Source organism: Myripristis murdjan, chromosome 14 (genome assembly GCF_902150065.1).
Source record: "Myripristis murdjan chromosome 14, fMyrMur1.1, whole genome shotgun sequence".
NCBI classification, from domain to species: Eukaryota; Metazoa; Chordata; class Actinopteri; order Holocentriformes; family Holocentridae; genus Myripristis; species Myripristis murdjan.
In genome coordinates, this window is record NC_043993.1 from 6,216,803 (window position 1) to 6,233,634 (window position 16,832).

The following is a 16,832-nucleotide window of genomic DNA, read 5'->3' on the forward strand; positions in this document are numbered from 1 at the left end:
TTGGTAATATGTGGCCATAAATAGGTGATTTTCAAAACTTTCCACCAATGGGATTTCTTGGGACTTTTTCCCCCTCACTCAGGACAAACTGAGGATACAAAATCAGTTGAGTTTGTTTCTCTTGCAATTTGTCCTAGGTATTTTCATAAAATGACTGGACTATTATCAAAGCTCTCCCACTGGCTGTAATGGTCATGTCTTGTGGTTTTTAAATGTTTTATTTATTCTTTTTTAGGGCCCGAGCGCTGGAACAGCGCGAAGCCCTATTGTAATTGCTTCGTTTTTTATTATTATTCTTACGTGTCATTCGGCCTTAATTTGACCCCCTAAACATGCTCCAAAACTCACCAAATTCGGCATGCAGGCCAGGTCTGGCGAAAAATTTGATAAAATGGACAAACGGACCCCCTAAGTGCAGAAATGGACTCCGTAGCGCCACCTAGGCACACAAAGACAGCCGCTGTGGCCCACAGGAATGCGCTAGAAAGACCAAACCACTGCCGAAATGTAGGTCTCATCAAGCCCTACAATTCACGCGCTGACACCCCCCACCTAAAATCAACAGGAAGTCCGCAATTTGCGTTTGAACATCACGTTCTCGCCCAAAATTCCGCTTTGAACAAAATCTATCTCCTCCCAGGCCGTAAGTGTCAGCGGCTTGAAAATTTAACAGATGACAGAGGACACAGTGCTGAACAAAAGTTGCTAAAAACTCCGTCATTACTCGATTCGTTTGGATTTTATAAGCCCTCAAAGTCGGAGTGGCCAAAACCAACACTTCGGTTTTTTCCATGGACTTTGGTGGGAAGAGACTGACTTTTGGCACTAATTAAGCCCCTGGAGTCTAAAGTAAAAGTCTGACGGCTTTGAAAACTATGCAGATGGAAAGAGGACAAAAATTCCTACAAAAATATGTAGTTTTGATGTGGATTGGACCAAGTTTGTGGGAGCTGTGAAGAGTTTTCAAACATTTTTGACTCTGGTGTGCTCTGCTCTGCACTCTGCCTGGACATGTGACTCACTCTAGCTGCCTCAGGAATGCGCAATACACACCCATTGTAAGAGCTCAGAGGGAGCAGAAAACACTCTCAAACTAAAACTGCCATAATTCAAAAACGGTAAAAGATAGCAAAATCATGTAAATGGGAGATTTATAGATCTGAGTCTCGTGACTCGTTTAAACTTTGAAACAAGTCTGTAACTCAAACGGTGACCGAGCTGTGACACCTCAAACAGGGGTGGGTTTTCTGGATTTCTCCATTAGATTGAATGAGGATTTCTCTGTCTGCCTGCATTTTGGTGTGATCATGCAGCAGCTGCCAGTACTCAAGTCAGTCACACACTAGGACATGCTAAGGGCGCCATCTGCTGGAGGGGCGCTGCTAGTGGCCAGAGGGGCACCAGCAGCGAATGTACTACCAGTGGGTTTTTGTTGGCGTCGTGTGTGTGTGTGTGTGTGTGTGTGTGTGTGTGTGTGTGTGTGTGTGTGTGTGTGTGCACGTGCGTGTGTGTGTGTGTGTGTGTGTGTGTGTGTGTGTGTGTGTGTGTGTGTGTGTGTGTGTGTTTGTGTGTGTGAGTGACTGAGTGAGTAAGTGAGTGTGTGTGCCTGCATTTTGGTGTGATCATGCAGCAGCTGCCAGTAGTCCTGTCGGTCACACACTAGGACTTCTGCGGCCTTTCAAAATAAAAGCCCAAAACTCTTTCACAATAAAAGCACCGAAAAATACCCTTAAAACTGGAACACACGGACGAATTGTCTGCGCTTCGACACGCGCGCCGTCCCCGACGTGCACGGGGGGGCGAGGGCCCGTCCAATGCTGCTTGTTAGGGCCCGAGCGCTGGAACAGCGCGAAGCCCTATTGTAATTGCTTCGTTTTTTATTATTATTCTTACGTGTCATTCGGCCTTAATTTGACCCCCTAAACATGCTCCAAAACTCACCAAATTCGGCATGCAGGCCAGGTCTGGCGAAAAATTTGATAAAATGGACAAACGGACCCCCTAAGTGCAGAAATGGACTCCGTAGCGCCACCTAGGCACACAAAGACAGCCGCTGTGGCCCAAAGGAATGCGCTAGAAAGACCAAACCACTGCCGAAATGTAGGTCTCATCAAGCCCTACAATTCACGCGCTGACACCCCCCACCTAAAATCAACAGGAAGTCCGCAATTTGCGTTTGAACATCACGTTCTCGCCCAAAATTCCGCTTTGAACAAAATCTATCTCCTCCCAGGCCGTAAGTGTCAGCGGCTTGAAAATTTAACAGATGACAGAGGACACAGTGCTGAACAAAAGTTGCTAAAAACTCCGTCATTACTCGATTCGTTTGGATTTTATAAGCCCTCAAAGTCGGAGTGGCCAAAACCAACACTTCGGTTTTTTCCATGGACTTTGGTGGGAAGAGACTGACTTTTGGCACTAATTAAGCCCCTGGAGTCTAAAGTAAAAGTCTGACGGCTTTGAAAACTATGCAGATGGAAAGAGGACAAAAATTCCTACAAAAATATGTAGTTTTGATGTGGATTGGACCAAGTTTGTGGGAGCTGTGAAGAGTTTTCAAACGTTTTTGACTCTGGTGTGCTCTGCTCTGCACTCTGCCTGGACATGTGACTCACTCTAGCTGCCTCAGGAATGCGCAATACACACCCATTGTAAGAGCTCAGAGGGAGCAGAAAACACTCTCAAACTAAAACTGCCATAATTCAAAAACGGTAAAAGATAGCAAAATCATGTAAATGGGAGATTTATAGATCTGAGTCTCATGACTCGTTTAAACTTTGAAACAAGTCTGTAACTCAAACGGTGACCGAGCTGTGACACCTCAAACAGGGGTGGGTTTTCTGGATTTCTCCACTGGATTGAATGAGGATTTCTCTGTCTGCCTGCATTTTGGTGTGATCATGCAGCAGCTGCCAGTACTCAAGTCAGTCACACACTAGGACATGCTAAGGGCGCCATCTGCTGGAGGGGCGCTGCTAGTGGCCAGAGGGGCACCAGCAGCGAATGTACTACCAGTGGGTTTTTGTTGGCGTCGTGTGTGTGTGTGTGTGTGTGTGTGTGTGTGTGTGTGTGTGTGTGTGTGTGTGTGCGCACGTGCGTGTGTGTGTGTGTGTGTGTGTGTGTGTGTGTGTGTGTGTGTGTGTTTGTGTGAGTGACTGAGTGAGTAAGTGAGTGTGTGTGCCTGCATTTTGGTGTGATCATGCAGCAGCTACCAGTAGTCCTGTCGGTCACACACTAGGACTTCCGCGGCCTTTCAAAATAAAAGCCCAAAACTCTTTCACAATAAAAGCACCGAAAAATACCCTTAAAACTGGTTTTTAGGGCCCGAGCACTGGAACAGTGCGAAGCCCTATTGTATTTCCTTCGTTTTTTATTATTATTCTTACGTGTCATTCGGCCTTAATTTGACCCCCTAAACATGCTCAAAAACTCACCAAATTCGGCACGCAGCCCACGTCTGGCGAAAAATTGGATAAAATGGACAAACAGACCCCCAAGGTGCAAAAATGGGTTCGGTAGCGCCACCTAGGCACACAAAGGCAGCCGCTGCGGCCCACAGGAATGTGATAAAAAGACCAAACCACTGCCGAAATGTAGGTCTCAGCAAGCCCTACAATTCACGCGCTGACACCCCCGACCTAAAATCAACAGGAAGTCCGCAATTTGCGTTTGAACATCACGTTCTCGCCCCAAATTCCGCTTTGAACAAAATCTATCTCCTCCCAGGCCGTAAGTGTCAGCGGCTTGAAAATTTAACAGATGACAGAGGACACAGTGCTGAACAAATGTTGCTAAAAACTCCGTCATTACTCGATTCGTTTGGATTTTATAAGCCCTCAAAGTCGGAGTGGCCAAAACCAACACCTCGTTTTTTTCCATGGACTTTGGTGTGAAGAGGCTGACTTTTGGCACTAATTAAGCCCCTGGAGTCTAAAGTAAAAGTCTGACGGCTTTGAAAACTATGCAGATGGAAAGAGGACAAAAATTCCTACAAAAATATGTAGTTTTGATGTGGATTGGACCAAGTTTGTGGGAGCTGTGAAGAGTTTTCAAACATTTTTGACTCTGGTGTGCTCTGCTCTGCACTCTGTCTGGACATGTGACTCACTCTAGCTGCCTCAGGAATGCGCAATACACACCCATTGTAAGAGCTCAGAGGGAGCAGAAAACACTCTCAAACTAAAACTGCCATAACTCCAAAACGGTAAAAGATAGCAAAATCATGTAAATGGGAGATTTATAGATCCGAGTCTCGTGACTTGTTTAAGCTTTGAATCAAGTCTGTAACTCAAACGGTGACCGAGCTGTGACACCTCAAACAGGGGTGGGTTTTCTGGATTTCTCCACTGGATTGAATGAGGATTTCTCTGTCTGCCTGCATTTTGGTGTGATCGTGCCACAGCTGCCAGTACTCAAGTCAGTCACACACTAGGACATGCTAAGGGCGCCATCTGCTGGAGGGGCGCTGCTAGTGGCCAGAGGGGCACCAGCAGCGAATGTACTACCAGTGGGTTTTTGTTGGGGTCGTGTGTGTGTGTGTGTGTGTGTGTGTGTGTGTGTGTGTGTGTGTGTGTGTGTGTGTGTGTGTGTGTGTGTGCACGTGTGTGTGTTTGTGTGAGTGTGTGTTTGTGTGAGTGAGTGAGTGAGTGTGTGTGCCTGCATTTTGGCGTGATCATGCAGCAGCTGCCAGTAGTCCTGTCGGTCACACACTAGGACTTCCGCGGCCTTTCAAAATAAAAGCCCAAAACTCTTTCACAATAAAAGCACCGAAAAACTGGAACAAACGGGCGAATTGTCTACGCTTCAACACGCGCGCCGTCCCCGACGTGCACGGGGGGGCGAGGGCCCGTCCAACGCTGCTTGTTTCCTATTATTACGTGTCATTAGGCCTTAATTTGACCCCCTAAACATGCTCAAAAACTCACCAAATTTGGCACGCTGGCCAGGTCTGGTGAAAAATTTGATAAAATGGACAAACGGACCCCCTAAGTGCAGGAATGGGCTCGGTAGCGCCACCTAGGCACACAAAGGCAGCCGCTGTCGCCCACAGGAATGCGCTAGAAAGACCAAACCACTGCCGCAATGTAGGTCTCATCAAGCCCTACAATTCACGCGCTGACACCCCCGACCTAAAATCAACAGGAAGTCCGCAATTTGCGTTTGAACATCACGTTCTCGCCCAAAATTCCGCTTTGAAAAAAATCTATCTCCTCCCAGGCCGTAAGTGTCAGCGGCTTGAAAATTTAACAGATGACAGAGGACACAGTGCTGAACAAAAGTTGCTAAAAACTCCGTCATTACTCGATTTGTTTGGATTTTATAAGCCCTCAAAGTCGGAGTGGCCAAAACCAACACCTCGTTTTTTTCCATGGACTTTGGTGTGAAGAGGCTGACTTTTGGCACTAATTAAGCCCCTGGAGTCTAAAGTAAAAGTCTGACGGCTTTGAAAACTATGCAGATGGAAAGAGGACGAAAATTCCTACAAAAATATGTAGTTTTGATGTGGATTGGACCAAGTTTGTGGGAGCTGTGAACAGTTTTCAAACGTTTTTGACTCTGGTGTGCTCTGCTCTGCACTCTGCCTGGACATGTGACTCACTCTAGCTGCCTCAGGAATGCGCAATACACACCCATTGTAAGAGCTCAGAGGGAGCAGAAAACACTCTCAAACTAAAACTGCCATAACTCCAAAACGGTAAAAGATAGCAAAATCATGTAAATGGGAGATTTATAGATCCGAGTCTCGTGACTCGTTTAAACTTTGAATCAAGTCTGTCACTTAAACGGTGACCGAGCTGTGACACCTCAAACAGGGGTGGGTTTTCTGGATTTCTCCATTAGATTGAACGAGGATTTCTCTGTCTGCCTGCATTTTGGTGTGATCACGCCACAGCTGCCAGTACTCAAGTCAGTCACACACTAGGACAGCTAAGGGTGCCATCTGCTGGAGGGGCGCTGCTAGTGGCCAGATGGGCACCAGCAGCGAATATACTACCAGTGGGTTTTTTGTTGGCGTCGTGTGTGTGTGTGTGTGTGTGTGTGTGTGTGTGTGTGTGTGTGTGTGCACGTGCACGTGCACGTGCGTATGTGTGTGTGTGTGTGTGTGTGTGTGTGTTTGTGTGAGTGAGTGAGTGAGTGAGTGAGTGTGTGTGCCTGCATTTTGTTGTGATCATGCAGCAGCTGCCAGTAGTCCTGTCGGTCACACGCTAGAACTTCCGCGGCCTTTCAAAATAAAAGCCCAAAACTCTTTCACAATAAAAGCACCGAAAAATACCCGTAAAACTGGAACAAACGGACGAATTGTCTGCGCTTCGACACGCGCGCCGTCCCCGACGTGCACGGGTGGGCGAGGGCCCGTCCAACGCTGCTTGTTTTTTTTTTTTTTTTTATTATTATTGGTGAATGGACAGAATTTCACTTCTACAATATTTTTTCCAAAATTGAAGCTGAGAAATTAAGAGCATTTTTTTTTTTTTTAAAGTTTCCCACAGCGAACGAAGTCCATGTTAAATTTCTTAATGTAATATGTCTTTGAGGAGTATTTTTAAACGTCGATTTTATTTTATGGTTGTAAGTTTACTAGTACCTTTTGGGAAAACGTACATCACTGGTTAGTTCCTAAAGTTGACATTTTTTCAAAGTTAATAAAAGAAAATATAAGCTACACTATATTACCAAAAGTATTCGCTCACCTGCCTTTACTCATACTATGAACTGAAGTGCCATCCCATTCCTAACCCATAGAGTTCAATATGATGTCGGTCCACCTTTTGCAGCTATTACAGCTTCAACTCTTCTGGGAAGACTGTCCACAAGGTTGAGGAGTGTTTATAGGAATTTTTGACCATTCTTCCAAAAGCGCATTGGTGAGGTCACACACTGATGTTGGTCGAGAAGGCCTGGCTCTCAGTCTCCGCTCTAATTCATCCCAAAGGTGTTCTATCGGGTTCAGGTCAGGACTCTGTGCAGGCCAGTCAAGTTCATCCACACCAGACTCTGTCATCCATGTCTTTATGGACCTTGCTTTGTGCACTGGTGCACAGTCATGTTGGAAGAGGAAGGGGCCCGCTCCAAACTGTTCCCACAAGGTTGGGAGCATGGAATTGTCCAAAATGTTTTGGTATCCTGAAGCATTCAAAGTTCCTTTCACTGGAACTAAGGGGCCAAGCCCAGCTCCTGAAAAACAACCCCACACCATAATTCCTCCTCCACCAAATTTCACAGTCGGCACAATGCAGTCTGAAATGTACCGTTCTCCTGGCAACCTCCAAACCCAGACTCGTCCATCAGATTGCCAGATGGAAAAGCGTGATTCATCACTCCAGAGAACGCGTCTCCACTGCTCTAGAGGCCAGTGGCGGCGTGCTTTACACCATTGCATCCGACGCTTTGCATTGCACTTGGTGATGTGTGGCTTGGCTGCAGCTGCTCGGCCATGGAAACCCATTCCATGAAGCTCTCTGCGTACTGTACTTGGGCTAATCTGAAGGTCACATGAAGTTTGTAGCTCTGTAGCAATTGACTGTGCAGAAAGTCGGCGACCTCTTTGCACTATGCGCTTCAGCATCCGCTGACCCCTCTCCGTCACTTTACGTGGCCTACCACTTCGTGGCTGAGTTGCTGTTGTTCCCAAACGCTTCCATTTTGTTATAATAGAGCTGACAGTTGACTGTGGAATATTTAGGAGCGAGGAAATTTCACGACTGGATTTGTTGCACAGGTGGCATCCTATGACAGTTCCACGCTGGAATTCACTGAGCTCCTGAGAGCGGCCCATTCTTTCACAAATGTCTTGTTTCACAGTCTGCATGCCTGAGTGCTTGATTTTATACACCTGTGGCCAGGCCAAGTGATTAGGACACCTGATTCTGATCATTTGAATGGGTGAGCGAATACTTTTGGTAATATAGTGTATATTTAGGAAATATGGACCACATGACTTAGCAATTAACACAATTATTCTTGTTTTTTGTTTGTTTGTTTGTTTGTTTACATACAGATACATTCTTGAAAATAGAACCAAACGTCTACATATTTCATAAGGAACTATGTGTCACTACTTTTCATCACTGAGATTAATGAAGAAGAGGAAAGCCGTGAAACTGTAATTTAAATGAGGAATTGACACTTGCACAGAGCCTATAGGACTCCTGTTTTTAACTGTCTGAGAAAAAAAAAAATGAATGTAACATGCCATGATTGTTTGTAAAGATTTGTGCAAATGATTCAATAAAGGTTTGGAAAGAGAAAAAAAAAAAAAAAATCAGGACATGTCTCCACAGATGTACTTTCATTGTGTATTTAGCCATGAAAACTCTTTTTAAATGTTTTATTTATTCATTCATTCATTCATTCATATTTATTCATTTTTTTATTTTTTTATTTTTATTTGATGTTGCCTGAAAGAGATGAGCTGAATGTTATATTACATGGCCATGGACACACACATGTACTTACCCCATCTCATTATGTGGGTTAGGCCTATAAACTACCTCAGAACTGTCCAAATACATTAATGACAAAACAATTTTTTTTTAGCTACTTGTTTATGTGGTAGGAAGGGAATTCCAAGAAATGAAGTGATGAAGTGATTTCATGATGGAGGCTTGTCCAATACAGCTGAATGCCAGCTGACATATTAGAGCTGCAATTTACTGAACCCACACAAAGCCAAGGCACAATAAATAGGTGAATTTTGAAGGACAAAAAATAGGTTTTTGCATAGTGATGGATATGCAAACACACAACTGACAGAAACACTAGACAGAGAGACAGATGTTCATAATGTTCCTAAATATTGGTACATTTTTACCCGACAGCGACAAAATAGGTGCTGTAGATGAAAGCATCAGTAACATGTTATCTCACGGAAATGAAGGAAAGCACTCAGTGTTTTACTTTCAGATTTATTACACAACTTTTGAACATTCCACAACAATCATGCAAGAATAAAATGGGACTATACAAAGTTTTATAGGCCGAGCCGATTCCACCATGGTGATAACTGGGCTTCACATGTCCAAGAGAAACACTCAAAATGTGAGGTATCATCTCTAAAAATCGTTATTTACCAACTGCAGAGCATCTGTCCAGCTTCAGGGAGCCGGGCGAGAAAACAAAGAAACAAAAAGGACATGTGAAATAAGGAAAATTATAACATATGAACTATTGGTTTCCATGCCTTGCATCTGCATTGACTTGACTCTGTACATTATACCTACAAAGGACAGGCATGTCAATCATTCCACCGTGTATTTGAGTCTCTTTGGGATGCAGTTTTTACCATCCCATCAAATACAGCTTTTATATTGGTTTGTCTGAACCACAGAAATCAGAGATAGCAGACATCAAGTCCTTGGTGGGTAAAGATTCACAATCTCAGTGCAAATCTCCATTATCTTACATTAAATTAAGAAAAAAAAAGAAACTGTATTCAGAAAGTTTTTACATGTTGCAACACTGAACATAGTCTTCTAAGTAACAAATCAAGGCTACATGGTGGAGTAGATACACATGGGCCTTCTGGGAACCTAGAGGGTACAGCTACCATGCTCGCAATACCGCCTGTGGATATTTGTAGTGTTATTATTATTACAAGGTTATACATTTTTACCTTTTATAGATTCACCATGTGCATCTATCGCCTAGAACATTTCGTATGAATAACAAAACCATAACCATTCTGACACAACTTCACAACGTGGAGCAAGCGCCGCACCAGCCATAACCACAGTCGTGTTTACACTGAGGACATTTATCAGGGAACTATCAAACATGGCTACATACGCATCATAAAATAATAATAATAATAATAATAAAAAATGGTATAAGTAACAGATGAATATAAAAACGAGGAAATAAGTTTACATTGTCACTGTATCACTGTATAGCAATTTACAATGCATTCAAGGAATTTCCATTTTAATATTTATATTTTTTTTGTAACCATTAAGCATATACATTTGCAGGATACGGGCTTCAGAGGTGACCATTTGAAAAGCAGTTTTAAAGTTTCTGTATTTATAATAGTTGCGTCTTTTGTTGAATAGTGGTCACCAAGTGCTTTTGCAGTCACATATCACATAAGTTATATGGCAAGATTCTTTTGATAACTCGTCGGTTGTTGTTGTTGATCTGTTTTCATATACACTCTAGCGCAGACATCATTGTAGCTTACAGGTAGAAAACGTCAAATTCTTTGGTAAAGGAGGATGACAGAGACGTGGTTATGTGACAACTCAGTGACCTCTGTGAATACTATCAACAAAACCAGTGAGGAAGGCCTTGTACACAGGTATCAAAATACAACAATATTAAAAATCCATAGTATCAAAGTTACCACACTACAATACATACAACTGATTATTGCACCCAAATGTAACAGCAACTTTAATTTTGTCACTCTCGATAGTTTGTGTGTGTGTGTGTGTGTGTGTGAACGTGAGAGAATAACTTGGTGAAACTCTGCTATCAATCAGTTTCAGGGTTTGAAGTCCTCAGCCTTGGATAAAACTGAAGAAGGACAAAATGTTCTTTTAGAAGAGGTTCAAAGCTTAATAGTTAACCATCAACACAACTGCAACTCTTCATTTCTGAAACCCATAACTCGTTCACTGTCGGGTGTGGTCACGAGTCTGTGCTCTGATGCGTCTGTGACCACACCCGCGTGTGATGCAGCGCTGTGGGCTGTGCAAAGTCACATCACTGCAGCCAGGTGGACATTTCAACCACTAGATGTCAGCAAAGTCTAAACTTTCTACCTGGGTTTCATGCCCCTTTAATTCAGCCTATTTGCCAAGGACTAATATTTGTAGTTTGAAAAAAAAAAAAGAGAAAGAGAGGGGAAAAAACAGCTTCCCCACCAGTCAGGGTCTTACAGGGCCACGATCTAGCTTATCAAAATTAGTAAAAATGGAGGAAACTATTTCCTTTGCTGAAGTAAAATCAAAACTTGAACGTTCGATGAGGCGCCATCATTTTACGATTGTCGGTGCAATTAAAGGTGCTCACATGTAGCATTTTAAAAACATCATATGTCATTGTTGAGTTTATTGTTATGGTGAACACATGAGACGACTGACACCTCACATGAGTGGTGATGTTTTTTTCTCCAAATTAAGACCACATTTCCCATGCATGTTGCAGCTTGTTTACTCTGGCTTTAATGAGGAGGACAAAAATCTGGGAGGTGATTTTTTTTTTTTCCATTACACTTTCACTTGTTCTGTCATCTTTACAAGAAACTCTACAAACATTAGCTCTGTTCAGTCTGGAAGAACAGCGCCCTCTCCCTGTTCTGTGCCGTAAAGCACCCCAGCTGATTCCCCTCCAAATCTGACCCAGTGGCTCACACTGTAAAACGCAATCTACAGGCCAGGCCAGTCTTCACAGCTGCGAAGGGCATCTTTAATGCTTATTTCAAATTAAAAGCGTAAGTGGTTTATGGTTGTTAAAGTACTACACATAGCACCTTTAAAGCCACATCCTTTTGTTTCACTTTTTTTGTCAGTGAGAAAAACTGAGAAAAAAAAAACATATTTGAGGCCATAGATAAATGTCTATCATGTTAATAGCACAGAAAATAAAGGATATCAGTGATGTAAATTAGAGAGGTTTCTGACTGCAATGAAACCGCCATATAACTCAGGCATTCAGTGACATTACAGCACCTTCCACACCCATTTTAGAGATGACACTTTTTGAATTTTGGTCTGTTGCCTTTTCTTGAGGCAACTGTCAGATTGCAGTGAAACATTTTTTCAGCATTTCAATTTTCAATTTCAATTTTAAAAACAGCTTGTCAGCAAAGTTTGAATTCCTGATTAATACCTGTGGTTTTTAATAATGCACAATAAACAGTTTTTGACTGGATTCCAGTGTAAGAGTTTGCAATTTTCCGTTAATCCAATTTAGATTGGCTGAGACTGGATCATAAGCAAAAAAAAAAATTCCAAACAAAACTTTGGATATACACTGCGCAAAGCAGACTCCAACAAAATCAGATAAGATTAAAACCATTTTCACCAGGATGTAATTGCCATATTTCTTGTCTCTGCCACTGACACCTACATCAGCATGCTACTGTCCGCGGGCCAGCCTGCACTAAATTATTGCTAACTATAGCAAACAGGCTGATGAAGAAACAGAGAAACAGACGGGACAAACGTCAGAGCTGGTATGTGACTGGATGCAGACGTGTGACATCACATCACCCACAGGATTTGCTGCTGCTGAACTTTCCATGGCATTAGACGAGTAAATGAGGCAACTATGGTCCATATTATGCAATGTTTCACCAATCATGGAAATCCAGCCCTTTCTGTTCAATCTGCATACAAATAACACAACCTTACACTTTGAAACTGCATGTACTTCATACACCAAAGTCCAATTGTGCATACAGGTGATATGCCAGTTCATCCCATTAACTTTCCTAACCCTAATCATAACCTTTTCCTAACCTTAACCAAGTCAAGCATCTGTTCTTCACTGAAAGTAACCGGAGGGATTGGCATTTCAAAAATTGGACTTGTGTGCGTACACACTGCATGCAGTGTAAAAGTATAAAGTCATGTTATTTGTATGCAGATTGAAGAGACTGGGCTGCAAAACACATGGACAACCGGTGACAGCTGAGTTACTGGCAATGTGTGCACATTTTTAACTTCATATTTTCTGTTTTAGTCATGTTGGGTTTGGATTACAGCTAAATTGTGTTTTACTTTACAACATATTGTAGTGTTAACTCAGTTGTTTTAATGAAATCTGCATGCAAATATCACTGTAGACAATTGAGACACGATCTTGAGAGGGAACAATAAAAGATTATATTATCAGGAGTCTCATTTTTGGAGTGAACTCTGGAGTCCTGTGGAGAATGATTAACTTTTCAATCTTGGGGTGCCGTAAGCCCACAGGTTGGAGAGGTGGGCTTGTGAGTGGAGCGCTGCCACTTTGAATCTCCAGACTGGCCGGGTAAAAACCGCAAGAGGAGCTGCTCCCCCCTCCTCCAGCAACTTATTTTGAGGTGCCATTGAGCAAGGTGCATAACCCCCAAATGCTCCTGTGCAGCTGCTCAATGTGCAACAGCCAGAAACTGTTAGCACTGCACAGCTCCCTGTGTGAATGTCTGCATCTCTATGAATGTGAAGCAGGGAGTTGCCGAAAGACAGCATGCACACTCAGTTAACGTTTCCTAAATGGCAAACAAGATACCAAATCCACTAAGTCAGTTATACACCTCGACACCGAATACAAAAGAGTCTGCTCTTTTTAGAAATGTGACATCTTAATTCAGGTGCTACATGTGGCATTTTATTTTTCAAAATCAAGACATTTCCCTACAAACACTGCTGCATCCTGTCGCGAAGATTTTGTTGCTATTTGCACCCTCTCACACTCTGATGCTGCTCAGTGGGTTTGTTTGAAAAGCAAGAAGGCCAAATGCTGATAACAGCCCTTGATAAAAAAAAAAAAAAGAGAGAGAGAGAGAGAGAGAGAGAAATAAAGAAAACAGAGAAGTCCAGTCAGTTCCTGTTTTGTGCTGTGAGGCACCCCGGCAGATTTTCTGAGACCCGGCGGCACACAATTAAAAATGCAGCCGGTAGAGTCGGCTAATCCTCTCTGTGATGCTTTTGTTGGTTTACAACAACTATTCTGATTTTTCAGAATTAAATATGGCAATGATTCATTGATGTCAAAATGCCACATGTTGCACCTTTAAAATTTAAACTTACTGTGGAATATTATTGAGGTTATAATAATTCAGCTAAAAACCTCTGGCCACAAAATAGTGACATAATCAGTTGTACTTTTCAGATGTTGAGCAATGGATGTCTGGTATCATTTTTTTTCTTTCAGTGAAACAGATTTTGTAGTGAAACCCTTAATACACTATAGATCTCCAACAGCAGCAGTGAAAATCTCACAGTACAATGTCAGGTGGGAGGCTGCACACAGATGACACTGACACCAATAGTAGAAAATCCTTATTTCCTCTTCTCATCCTCACAGCAGACTGGGACACCTGATATCTGACGGAGACCTGAACACACGCGTCTCTCATTCCACCGACGGAGGGTGAGTACGAAGCAAACGCAGTAGGAAATTTACTCATTAGCTGCCTTCTCTTTGCAGGAAGGTTCACAGAGGATCTCTTTGTGTGGGAGGGGGTAGGGAAAAGCCGCCGCGCTGCAGGTACCATAAGCCAGTTTGTTGAGGCGAGAGAGGCCCTTGATACTGCCGGGAGGCCTTCCGGGGCTGACCTTGTACCCCGCTGCCTTGGTCGTTCCCAGCGGCCGTCCAGGGCTGGTCTTGAACCCGGCAGCCCTGGTGGTGCCGAGAGGTCGTCCCGTGCTGGTCCTGTATCCAGCCAGCTTGGTGGTACCCGCCGGCCTCCCGCGTCTCCCCGTCTTCCCCACAACCTTCTTCTTCTTGGAGTCGTCCGGCGGCTGATCGGTGCTTTTGATCCCTGGTAAACTTCTGGGTGAGCAGGGGTCGCCTACGAGCACATCCGGTCTCTGGCAAGCCATGGGTTTGTGGGGGCTCTGAGAGGGTAAGGGCATGGGAGCCAGCGTCATCTGAAGGGACGGAGGAGGAGGAGGGTAGAACTTGTTCGACTGGGAGGTGCAGAGGTCGAAGTGGCTGGCGGGGTGGTGGCTGTCCTCGGCGAGGCAGGACGGCCTGCTGCTCATGCAGAAGTCGCTGCTTGCCACCTGGCGCATCATCTTCTGCTGGGAGTCAGACACACATGGCAAAGGCGTTAGTAGGACATACAGATAATGAAGTAAAAACCCACCACTTGCACCAGATGAAGGATGGTGCTCTTCCATACTTACTTACTTACACACACTTACTTCTTCAATAACTAAGTAGAATAACTCAGAATGAACTCAAAATCTGATGCAGTCAGGTGGTTTATTATCACCTGAGATAGAGTACAATAAACTGAGCTGGTCCATGGAGCCACTGATCCAAAATCTGTGTTTCAGCTGCTTCTCTACCTTTCATTGACTCCACCTATTGTGAGGCTAATATCAAGATCCCTCCTGCCAATTTTATATTTACCATCATTATGAATTTTTTAAACCATGAAAAACAGTGTCTTGGATTTCCACCCCCAACTAAAAAATAATGTATATTTAATAAAGTGAATACCTCATCAGGTTACATATCATAAGCACTGTCTGAATAACTTCATACTTTAGTAAAATAATTTTCCACGATAACAGTCGGAAACTTGGTCACAATGGTCACAACAGTTAGCCTAGACGTTTTCCATGTACAGCTTCTCTTCAGCAACTCTCACCATTTTACCACCCAAGCTGATTTTTTTCACTAGAAATTTGATGCATACAGTGGCTGAGGAACTGGGGACAAATTTATTTCAGCCCCAGACAATACTGGTTTTATTTTCCCTGAGACAGAAAGTCAAAAAATGGTTTTCTTTTTTTTCTTTCCATCTTTTTTTGTATTTAGTTCGTTCAGCTTCACATTGCCCAATAACAAACCAACCAGGGCTTGTAAACATAAAGTCACATAGACTCACAAGCAGCTTGGACAGTTTTGGTAAGCTGTCATCCAGGTTACTAAACAGTCCACAGCTCAAATAAATTGCTGCAAACACTCTTGGTGTAAATGCAGCCTCAGTGTGCAGCAGTGTAGTAACACACACATAAGGCCTGTGTCACAGCTTAAGTGTGTTTAGGCAAGACACTCCCTCCCAGCTCTGAATTTGACCCTGACCTCTGACCTCCCTGTGATTTTCCCCTTTAGAGGGTCAATAGTATCACAAAATAAATCAGCTTGTAATATTAAATCAGCAGTGCAGCTTTTAAATAGACAATTGGCTCTCTATTCGGCATGATTCATTGTGGCTGACAGGCAACACACCACTCATGATGTATAACCAAAACCAGGGCAGAAATAGTGAAAACAGGCAAAAGAACAAACTGTCTTGTCCTCTCCTGACGGCTTCGGTGTTTTCTGCAGAAGACACGCATCCAAGGGGGAGTGCACTTTTACTATCGGCTTCACTGTAGTAAAATTCATTCACAAAAAAATATACACAGGAGTTCCGCATCTTCGCGTCAGGACCGTAAAATCTTTTGATCCATGTCACTTTCTCTCCTTTCAGCGCTCCTAACACAACAAGCATTATGCTATTCACTGCCTGCAAGCCGCCTTTATGAAAGCGGCGTTTTCGCCAAAATAAGGGTTTTACTAAATAGCGGGTTTAAAAGCTTGACAAAGGAGCACAAAGTGCACGTATAGGCAATTCAGCTGCTTACATCTGGGCCACATAATGAAACGTAACCCCCCATCCATGGCACAAACATTAGCACTACTGTACCTCGATTGTTCGCTGATCACGGAGCGGAAAGGGTTAAAAAGAAAAATGATCTTTCATCCCTCAAAGCAGGAGTCGATCCATTTTTCCAAAAGCACCACAACACATCGGCTATCATTTAGCGGCGGAGGAAACAGACCGGTTTGCAGTAAACGTGAGTGAAAATGGCGGATTTAAAGGTTTATTTCCAAGCTCCAGACGTTTGGATAAGAAACGCAGCCATTTGCCATTAAAAATTAATAAGACAAGAGCGCAGTCTGAGCATGCGCAGATCCCTGGACGGGAATGTAAAGAGGTCCCCCCTCCCTCCTACAACCACTTTCACATCCCAATATTGTTTTTCAGACCGTAATCCACAACTGTTTGTTTGCGGCAAACAAGCGGGGCTTCGCTACAAAGCCGGCATGAGTCTTCATTTCACTGTCCTGACCTGCAGCGATAATTCAGCTTCACAAGCGGCTATGCAGCACTTTCTACCACTGAT

At 43.5% G+C, this 16,832-nt stretch overlaps 1 protein-coding gene across 2 annotated transcripts; it reads right to left on the minus strand.

Moving 5' to 3' along the window:
* Window positions 1-13,524: 13,524 nt before the first annotated feature.
* c14h5orf24 (chromosome 14 C5orf24 homolog) lies at window positions 13,525-16,569 on the minus strand. 2 transcript variants are annotated; one of them, XM_030069432.1, is made up of 2 exons: window positions 16,352-16,569; window positions 13,525-14,729 (listed from the first exon to the last, which is right to left on the minus strand). In XM_030069432.1, the coding sequence occupies exon 2, from the start codon at window positions 14,724-14,726 to the stop codon at window positions 14,109-14,111; it is 618 nt and encodes a 205-aa protein (XP_029925292.1). In that variant the 5' UTR covers window positions 14,727-14,729; window positions 16,352-16,569; the 3' UTR covers window positions 13,525-14,108. The 2 variants fall into 2 exon arrangements, with proteins under 2 accessions (XP_029925292.1, XP_029925293.1); XM_030069433.1 differs by having other exon boundaries at window positions 13,525-14,732.
* Between the last annotated feature and the right edge of the window lie 263 nt (window positions 16,570-16,832).